This window comes from Dermacentor albipictus, chromosome 3 (genome assembly GCF_038994185.2).
Source record: "Dermacentor albipictus isolate Rhodes 1998 colony chromosome 3, USDA_Dalb.pri_finalv2, whole genome shotgun sequence".
In the NCBI taxonomy this organism is placed as follows: Eukaryota; Metazoa; Arthropoda; class Arachnida; order Ixodida; family Ixodidae; genus Dermacentor; species Dermacentor albipictus.
Genome location: NC_091823.1, coordinates 11,311,104 through 11,321,164, shown reverse-complemented (window position 1 = coordinate 11,321,164; position 10,061 = coordinate 11,311,104). Strand labels below are relative to the sequence as shown.

Here is a 10,061-nt window from a genome sequence, read left to right as displayed (position 1 = left end):
TGGTCGAGCTAGTGTCTTACATGTCGCGCCCCGGCCGAAGTAACATGTCGCGTTTGGTGTTAGTTGAAAACAAGCTATGATAGCTGCTGTCTTAGCATAAATAATGTGCATGGGTGATTTTTTTTCTTTTTTGCCACAAAACCAATCACCACAAAAGCGAACTGACAACGTCAGTGCAAAGGTTTAAATGTGCGTTTTGTTTCGTCTCAGTCGCCGTGTCTTTCTCTAATGAGCAGAAGGTAAACATTATCCTTGCCTTGGGCGCTGCAAATGGCAACAAGAGGAATTGCCGCAAATATATATCAGTCATGGAAGTGTGGCGGTAGACCAAACGCATCGAATATCATCAGAAATTATGAAAACCTGAGACAAACCAGCAGCTTCAAGAAACAGCGGCGGACTCCATTTTCGAGTCCTACCCTGCGCGCAGATGTTCTAGCATTTATGTCCTCAAATCCTCATGTTAGCGCGCGGGACGGGGCCGCCCAGGTATCAATTTCCAAGTCATCAGTTTGGAGAATTCTAAATGACGGCCTTTCACCCGCCCTACCTTAACCTGCACCAACGCTTGGAAGACAGGGACCTGCAGAACCCTCTAGATTTCTCGATTTGGGTCCTCACAAAAGCCGATGAGTCACCGGACATATTGAGCAACATCATGTGCACAGATGAAGCCAATTTTCGCAGAAACGCCTAGATAAATTTGCATAATGCACACTATTGGAGGGACTCCAAACTACACTGGGTAAAGTGAAATTGGCACGAGTACCAGTGGTCGTTCAATCTGCAGCTCGCAATTTACTCTGGTGGTATAATCGGTCCCATCTTCTTCGATTACACACTGATTGGACAGCGTTACGTGAAAGAAATCATTGAAGGAGTGGTGGATTAGTTTTTCAGCGAAGTCTCATTCTCACATCTTCCACTTCTCTGGTATCAGCAAGATGGGGCACCCGCACACAGCAGCAGCCGAGCACAAAACTAGCTGGATGCAACTTTTCATGCGCAATAAACTGGAAAGCACGGGCCCGTAAATTGGCCGGCTAAGTCAGCTGACCTCTCTCCACTCGATTTGTTTCTTTGGGGTTATGTGAAAGATCATGCTTACATTATCGAGACAGACGTCAGGTTAGTTGAAGGCGAGGATAACGGAGGTCTGCCGTAGAATTCCGGCGTCGGTCCTCAAGAAAGCCACTGATGATGTGATAAAACGGACACAGTACAGTGTAGCTGCAAAAGGAGACGAACTCGAACACGTCCTCTAGGCTGGTGTAATAACATAATAACATAATACATAATAAGGGCACACTGAAAACTGATGGTTTTTTTTTCTTTTTTGGGGTTGTTTGTGCAGACATGCTGATTGCCAATTCGGCTCATTTAGAAGTGGTATATTTACTTTCTTGAACGCATCGCTTTTACCTTTTCTCTAAACGTTGGTCACTTCCCAGTCTATTTATTTCGCTTTTATTTTTTTACATTAACCTGTTTTTGCAGCACGTATACACTTTCATGAAAAATAAGATGGTCACTTTAACTTCGCTTTGGTCCGAGCAAGTTTCTGGCACAAAATGCAGCTTGGCGCGCACTCTTTCAATGCGGTAATGTAGTAACGTAATAGGCATAAATGTATTTATGCTTACTACATTACTTTCCGCATTTCATGCATGGTCATAGCGGCACTTCGGCCGGGTTATTAAGGGGCTTTTGTTATCAGTGTTATCAGCACGCCTTGAGAGACGGATATTAAGTGGGACGTAAAAATGAGAGGAAGGAATGGTTGCGAAGCGGCGAAACCTGCTGTTGTTGTTCCTTCCGCACCATTATCAAGGTGATGCGCTGTCTCTTCAGGTTTGCGACAAGCAATGTAGTCGCTTTCAATCAGCTTATTTGAGGGCGCTGCTTTATGATGCGGGTGGGAGCGCACTCACGTGGTATTTTTCATACTTTGTGAGGTTTCTTTGCCAGTCGGAAAAAATTGTGCTCAATTAGTACCTCGCTGAAAACACCGCAGTTAGATGTCATTCTGGGTGCCTAGAAATGCCTCATTCACACTTTGAAAATTAGGACAGTACTTCTCACATTAGATAGTTAATTGCAATTACCGAATTAAATCTCAGTAACGAAAGAATTACTGGCGGCTACTCCACTGTAGTGGAAACAATATGCAATATAGGTCTTCTTCGAGTAACGCAACTGCTCATTTTCTAAGTCTTGCTGCGTGGTGGTTGGGGAACGCTGCATGGTACTTGGTAGTTGGGGAACATTCATTCAGTAAATGAAATCAGGGCAAGTCGGATTCTCTCGAATTCAGAATCAACAGCAGTCATGCGCAGCAGCGCTTATAGTCAGACTCACAGAAAAAGAAAGACTATAGACTATAGACTATAGACTATAGACTATAGACTATAGACTATAGACTATAGACTATAGACTAAAGACTATAGTTACGCCGGAAAGGCGGAGCAGTATTAGTGAAAGCCAAGTATACGACAATTACAGGAAGGAAGATTACACCACTGAGAGGACTAATTGAACGGTCTCCTACTATGAGGTCTTGTATGTACTTATATGACGCCGTCACTTCAGCGCTCAATTCTTCTAAGTCACACGAAGTTTTTTCAAGTGCGAGAAATATATATGTATATATATATATATATATATATATATATATATATATATATATATATATATATATATAGCGCACAAGGGGTTCGGAAAGCTGGTCGGGCCCCAGACTGCCCCCCCCCCTGCCCCGCCTCTTCAGGAAAGTTTCAGCTCTCCGCGAATGCTTTATAGCAATCCTCCGTCTCTGTTTGCATAAATTATACCATGCGTGTCGAAATTGTTTGTGCGGAGGAATATGCAGATTCGCACTTCTGCTCGGCACGTAAGTCCCCCAGCAGAGGAGAGCGCACTCGGCAGGGCGAATTGCCACAGCACCATTTGCACTATAGACAAAGCGTCTAATTATAATAGTAATTTTTTAGGAGTCCGGTAGAAACCATCACTGAATTACCGTCAAAACGATTGAGAGCGCAGTTATAGAAGACTCGTGTGAGGTGTCATCATCATCGTCATCATATGCATAGCGGAGCGTCATGATATGTTGCAACACTGTTGCGAAGAATGTATCACCAACTAGCCCAGGAGCAGACACACTTGCAAAACATTATTCAAGGTCATAATGCGGGGTCAGTGTTCGACCCCACGCAACCCATTTAAACCAATGACATTGTGGTGCAATTTATAGGGCCTCAGCGTGCCATCAGGTTCAGAAACGCTTATTCAGCAGTATGCGTAAGTGTAGATAAAATCAATGCCCTCGCTCGCATTTCCAATAACACTTCCTTTTGGTTCTCAATAGCCGGGACAGACTTCATCTCGCGAAGTTCAGGTCTGTGAGTAATATTACACAGCTTCTGATGAATCCAGGAAACATTATTTATGTTTTCTTCATGCCAATGACACACGTCTTAAAGCACCAATTTTTCTGTTTCGTCTGTTTGTGCTCTCTAGCGGAACCAACGTAGTAGTAAATAGGCGCACTAAAAGGGAGAGCGCCAACTGGTTATTGCCAGCATTGCTGAACGCTAGAACGTCTTCTATCCTGGCAGGGATATCTATATGCGAGCCTTTTCACAGGCACACGAGGCTTACCGAAAGAGGCTACGCCAAAGGCTCTTTTTTTCTATAGGAAATTATTTGAAGCACGTTTAAACAAAAGCAAAAGGCCGAAGTCGTATGTTCTTTACTGCAGCGCGCCGCTTACACGCACGTCCTCAAATCTCCTGACGATCTGTAGCACTATTAATTTATCCTTTGTAAAAACGCTGCCGGTGTCTTACTTGTCCACGCTCATCTTGGTTTGTCAAAATGTCAAGATTTGTCCGGGCTATAGCCTTGGAGGCAAGCAGAAGGTTACGTCATGGTTTTCATCGTAATATGAAACGCAGCCCTTGAGTATCATCGATTACGGTTAATAGAGCGTCAAATTCGTCCAGCAAAATGCTTTTGCCTTCTTCGGGAAGTACCCTAAATTTCTGAAGCACTGTAGTCAGGTAGAGAAAGATTTCCATCAAGGCAAGAGTCTCGCCCGGGCACCCTCGTTTTCCTGCAAGAGGAAGTGATAAAAAACGACAAGTCAGCTGGACACGGTTAACGAAAAAACGGACTGAAGTAAGTAATCGGTCACGTAATACTCGAGCTCCGTATTTAGCGGTTAGCTCCTACATCTATCTGCCTGGACAATATCCTCTTTGTGGAACGTATGCTCACATCTTCGAGATCATTCACAAGCTCGTCTAGGTGAATATCCACATTCGACAGTCTAGTCGGGCCGACGTATGACATAACTTACCTAGGTTTTGGCGGCTGAATTCTCTTGTGGCCCCGATTTTATTTATTCAGATGTTAAGCTGCCTGTAGCAAGTGCAGCGGAAAATGTTGAGCAAGCAGCATTGCATATGAATAAACTTATAATATCAGCACACAAAACACGTGTGTCTCTATGTGTTTTGCAGGCCGCATTGATGTACAGCCCTTTCGTTGAGTGTTTCGCTACCGAGCATTCTCAGGAAAAACGACCAAAATATAATGGTTGTTTTCATTTGTTCAATCAAACATATACACAAACAAAGAGCCAGAAATACTATTGAATATATTTGTTTCAGAACAGCGCTCTAAAAATATATCTTAAAATATGATATAATAAGAGCTTGTTTAACTCCATCAGTAGTAATTCATTGCAGATCTTAAAAACTCTAACCCTAGCTGATAAAGGCACATTCTTTGTCCTAGGTTAGAACAATGCTATTTCTTTGATGAAGGCCCGTACAACTTACGCCCAACTGATCTATGTATGGTGAAGCCGAATCTGGGCGTGTAGGTTTTCATATGGACGAACCCAGCTTGTCCTCGGTATATAGGAGCGTTAGAAAATTCTTCGACTAGACTGGCCCGTCCTCGGTAGGGAAAGGATGAAGAAGTACTGCCATCGTAATCTTTGTAACATAAGCGAAGCTATACACCGTATTCTTGTCCTTCGCGCCGTGTGTTGTCACAAAAAAAAATAAGTTTTTTTTTTTGTGACCACACTGTCGTCACAAAAAAACACTGACGATACTGTCTTCTCGACCTATATTCGCGGGATTGCATGCTGCCCCCAGCAACAGCTGTTGGCAGCCGTTCGCATCTTTGAGAGTTTCACCTAGACGGAAGAAAAAATTTAGCCTTGTGACTCGCTATGTTACGCAAAACCCTTGCACCGAGTGTCACCGTTACCGTGGCGTTTTCAAGAATCGTGGTGTATAAGTATTCTTTATTCTGATTCCACCATCTACAAAAAGAAATTACTAATTGTACTAATTGCGGCCATGCCGTCCCTGCAAATTTCTTAATCTCATCCGCCCACCTAACTTTCTGCCGTCCCCTGCTACGCTTCCCTTCCCTTGGAATCCAGTCCGTAACCCTTAATGACCATCGGTTATCTTCCCTCCTCATTACATGTCCTGCCCATGCCCATTTCTTTTTCTTGATTTCAACTAAGATGTCATTAACTCGCGTTTGTTCCCTCACCCAATCTGCTCTTTTCTTATCCCTTAACGTTACACCTATCATTCTTCTTTCCATAGCTCGTTGCGTCGTCCTCAGTTTGAGTAGAACCCTTTTCGTAAGCCTCCAGGTTTTTGCCCCGTAGGTGAGTACTGGTAAGACACAGCTATTATACACTTTTCTTTTGAGGGATAATGGCAACCTGCTGTTCATGATCTGAGAATGCCTGCCAAACGCACCCCAGCCCATTCTTATTCTTCTGATTATTTCTGTCTCATGATCCGGATCCGCAGTCACTACCTGCCCTAAGTAGATGTATTCCCTTACCACTTCCAGTGCCTCGCTACCAATTGTAAATTGCTGTTCTCTTCCGAGACTGTTAAACATTACTTTAGTTTTCTGCAGATTAATTTTTTGACCCACTCTTCTGCTTTGCCTGTCCAGGTGAGTGAGCATGCATTGCAATTGGTCCCCTGAGTTACTAAGCAAGGCAATATCATCAGCGAATCGCAAATTACTAAGGTATTCTCCATTAACTTTTATCCCCATTTCTTCCCAATCCAGGTCTCTGAATACCTCCTGTAAACACGCTGTGAATAGCATTGGAGAGATCGTATCTCCCTGCCTGACGCCTTTCTTTATTGGGATTTTGTTGCTTTCTTCATGGAGGACTACGGTGGCTGTGGAGCCGCTATAGATATTTTTCAGTATTTTTACATATGGCTCATCTACACCCTGATTCCGTAATGCCTCCATGACTGCTGAGGTTTCGACAGAATCAAATGCTCTCGCGTAATCAATGAAAGCTATATATAAGGGTTGGTTGTATTCCGCACATTTCTCTATCACCTGATTGATAGTGTGAATATGATCTATTGTTGAGTAGCCTTTACGGAATCCTGCCTGGTCCTTTGCTTGACAGAAGTCTAAGGTGTTCCTGATTCTATTTGCGATTACCTTAGTAAATAGTTTGTAGGCAACGGACAGTAAGCAGATCGGTCTATAATTTTTCAAGTCTTTGGCGTCCCCTTTCTTATGTATTAGGATTAGGTTAGCGTTTTTCCAAGATTCCGGAATCTTGGAAAAAGAAATTACGCTTAGAGCTTATTCAATGTCGGGCGAACACGCTGAATCGAACACTTTAACCTGGAACTTTAAAAAATCCAAGGACACCTAAGCACTTTTTATAAGTTGTGAGTGCGAAAGCATTTATGTCCAATTGAACGAAGCTGCGCGGCCCTTCGAATTGTGAACTGTTTGCGTGTATGTAAATGTTTTGACAAGCTTGGTGAAAGCCTCCTAGATAGCACAGGGCCCGCACGCTTCGAACCATGATGGCATGCTACCTTGCCGGACTTCCATAGAACCCAATGGGGACGCTCCCGAGCAAGCCACGCTGATTTTAACGTCACCGCTTTCATCCCAACGGGCTTGGCAATGAAAATTTCGGTCCAAGGAGCACGGTGCGATAAAACAGAGCGCCCAGGCCTGCGATCTCGTCGGCCCTGGTTTAACCCAGTAGGTAAGACACTCGGCTTCTGAGCGTGGGGTGATAGATTCGAAACCCGCTACCACCAACGCTTTTCCCTTCGAATGTATTGTGTTTATGCATTACTTTCTTTATATCGATTACCGAGGCGAAGTTCGAAGGCAGGTGAGGCAGGAGCTTGGGCGGACAAGGAACGCGCGGACAACATATGCTTCCGAGAGCGAGGGTTGACGTGGCGTCGCCGACGATGCTCTCCCCTTTCACGCAACACCTGGTGCGGCAATGCAGCTGTTCCCTTTCGCCCACTCTGCTCTGTCTAGGCGCACACGTAACGTGGTGTCGCAGCCAATGGGAACTTCACCGAGGCGCGCTCGTCACGTGGTATTGCAGCGAATGTGTACTTAGGTGTTGTTTCGCTACTGAAGACGACAAACGCCGGCTTTTCGATCAATGCGTCATTTGATGCCTTGCATAAAAAAATAATGGGCTTAGACTGAGCATGTTCAACACGCCTTGAGCAGATTATCGGTAGCCTATTGAATGGCATACAAAGACGTGAAAATTTTGCTTAATATGTGCGAAAAGATGTTCTGCGCTTACCGCTGCAGTTTTCTTGTTCAATGCTCGCAGAAAGACCTCCTTTCCGAGTCTACGTCGTTCACAGTAACACTGGGCACAGTTAATTGCATGGTTTCTAAGAAGGAATGCGAAGTTGCCTTCCTATATAGGGATGCAAGCTACCCCCGCCGCGACGCTAGCATAAACTTGTACCGCCGCCCACCGGCAGCTGCACAAGGTAGCCATTCACGGAGGGCTGCCGTATTTCGCCCGGTCCTCTAGAACACGCTTGTATTATGCTAGCGTTTATGCTAGCGCCATCGCGGCAGCAGCTTCCATCGCTGTACACGACGACAACTTTGCGTATTTTTTTTCTTAGAAACGACGCATTTAACTGTGCCATGTGTTAATGGGAATAACGTAGACTCCAAAATGTGATATTTATGCAAAATTTGAGCAAGAACAGTGTACCGATGAGCGCTAAACATTTTTTTCGAACATTTTAAGCGAACTATACGCACACCTGCAGACACAGTTGCAAGGGAAACACTGCCGAGTACCCCATACCTTTATAAGTGTTGATGAGGAGAGGACAATTCGTGGTCATACAGACAGGTAACTTTCCTTTGAGGTACTTAGCCTATGGAAATTCTAGCCATGACTACGATTCGATGTTGATGAATACAAGTCTAATTGCACGGATAGATTCGCGGGAGATATTACGATATATTTTTTTTTACCACGGAGTTGTACAGAGCAGTTTTTTTTACAAAAATTGAGTGCCCTTCCACTCTGTAAAGAAAAATGACCAGTGAACCTGTGAATGTGGGCACCCTAATGGCGAACTGTACCTCCACCGCGGGTCGGCCCAGTATTGCACTACCTTCGGGATAAGCCCACGTATGAAAAATTGTTGGTCTTCGTCCGCGGAGACCGCCAAAAACTAGCCATAAACACCTTCGCTGTGATAAGTGGCATAGTCTTCTGCGCTTTAGGGGGCAACTCATTGTCTCAAGGTGTCAACAACTGCCCTGATGTGCCTGTTTACATTTTCCGGTATTTGAATATACTAGGTACACGACACTAGGTTTATGCTAAGCCAAACGCTTCAATATTTTTAGGTATGGCGAAGAGTTTTTTTGACAACGAGTTCCAAACTTACCTGTACTGAACGGTAGAAAGGCTATTGGTTTCTCTTTTACTTCTGTGCCATCGGCATTGAGAAATCGCGTTGGATCATACTTGGATGGACAGTGCCAGTTGACTGGGTCATTGTGAAGACTCCAGAAGTTGGCTACCACTATAGTACCAGCAGGCACATCGTAACCACAAATTACTGTGTTTCTTGCAGCCCTATAGTAAAAACAAAAAAGAAACAAAATGTATTATCTAAATTACGAAAACAATTCAATGTACGCTCCTTCAATATATGCGAGCTGAAAAAACAGTCAGCATGTGACTTGCGAAAGAAAACAACTTGGTTTGTGTTCGACAAGAACCCACAGCCACAGAAAGCATTTGTTGTCTGGGGGAAAAGAGGTACTGAATTTATAAATGGGGTAAGTGACTTGGCTTGCGCGGCAAGGCAGTAGATAAAGAACTAAGTACATGAAGGCATAATCGAAAAATTTGCTGCGGGGTTTTTGAGGTGCATGACATATTCGGGAACCCTTTTTCCTGCTGGTACAATGTTAGCAGCATAGTACCAATGTGACCGGCATGCTAACTTCAGCACTTGGATTAAAGATGCCTGTCATTACAGATTCTTATTATAAATCCTGCATGATGCTGGATTGCGTTCATTTTTACGACATATTCTTTCCTCGGCCTCAAGGCAACCCCTCTCGAGAAAAAAATCATTTTCATGGATGTCTAAACAGTTTCCCTTCTAAGGCAGTTTAAATAGCGACATACAAAGGAGAAGTACTGATATTTCGTAAATAGCTGTGTAAAAAGCGTGTTAACGGTGCGAGCACAATACACCATATTATTGGGTATAGCAGTCGGTAATCGCAATATGCGTTATGACTAATTGTAACTAATTAGACTAATACACAGGGTGCATACCTCGTGATATAATTTTGAGACCATGCCCTATGAAAACCCTTAACTACTGTTCTTGAGGTTATGTCGCTGCAGGAGCAAATCAAATTTTGCTTTAAAGAATGAATTCGACCAAATCATCAAAACAAAAGATAACACAGAATATACATGGTAATTTCAAGAAATGAATTTGCGTCTAACGAGACTGCTCAGCTTGGAATATGCACATGTGGACAGTTCTACGCGTGAGTCGTGCTATAGCCGTAATCGACTAGTCCACGGGGTTTAACAATCCTATAAAGCAAAAGTGCCGCTATGAGAGATGCCACTGTCGAAGACTTCAGATTGATTTTTACCACGTGGAATTGTTTAACGCGCACATTAATCTAAGTGCACGAGTATTCTAGCGTTCTGGCCC

General features: G+C 43.8%; 1 protein-coding gene across 1 annotated transcript in view; it reads right to left on the bottom strand.

The window, feature by feature from the left end:
- Positions 1 to 3,733: 3,733 nt before the first annotated feature.
- The window catches only part of LOC135919519 (cytochrome P450 2A12-like), an 89,672-nt gene continuing 83,344 nt past the window's right edge, over positions 3,734 to 10,061 (bottom strand). Inside the window, exons 9-10 of the mRNA XM_065453397.2 lie at positions 8,763 to 8,953; positions 3,734 to 4,114 (exon numbers count right to left, since the gene is read on the bottom strand). Of these exons, the coding sequence (XP_065309469.1) occupies positions 3,936 to 4,114; positions 8,763 to 8,953 (370 nt within the window). The 3' untranslated portion in view covers positions 3,734 to 3,935. The remainder of the gene's footprint in view (positions 4,115 to 8,762; positions 8,954 to 10,061) is intronic.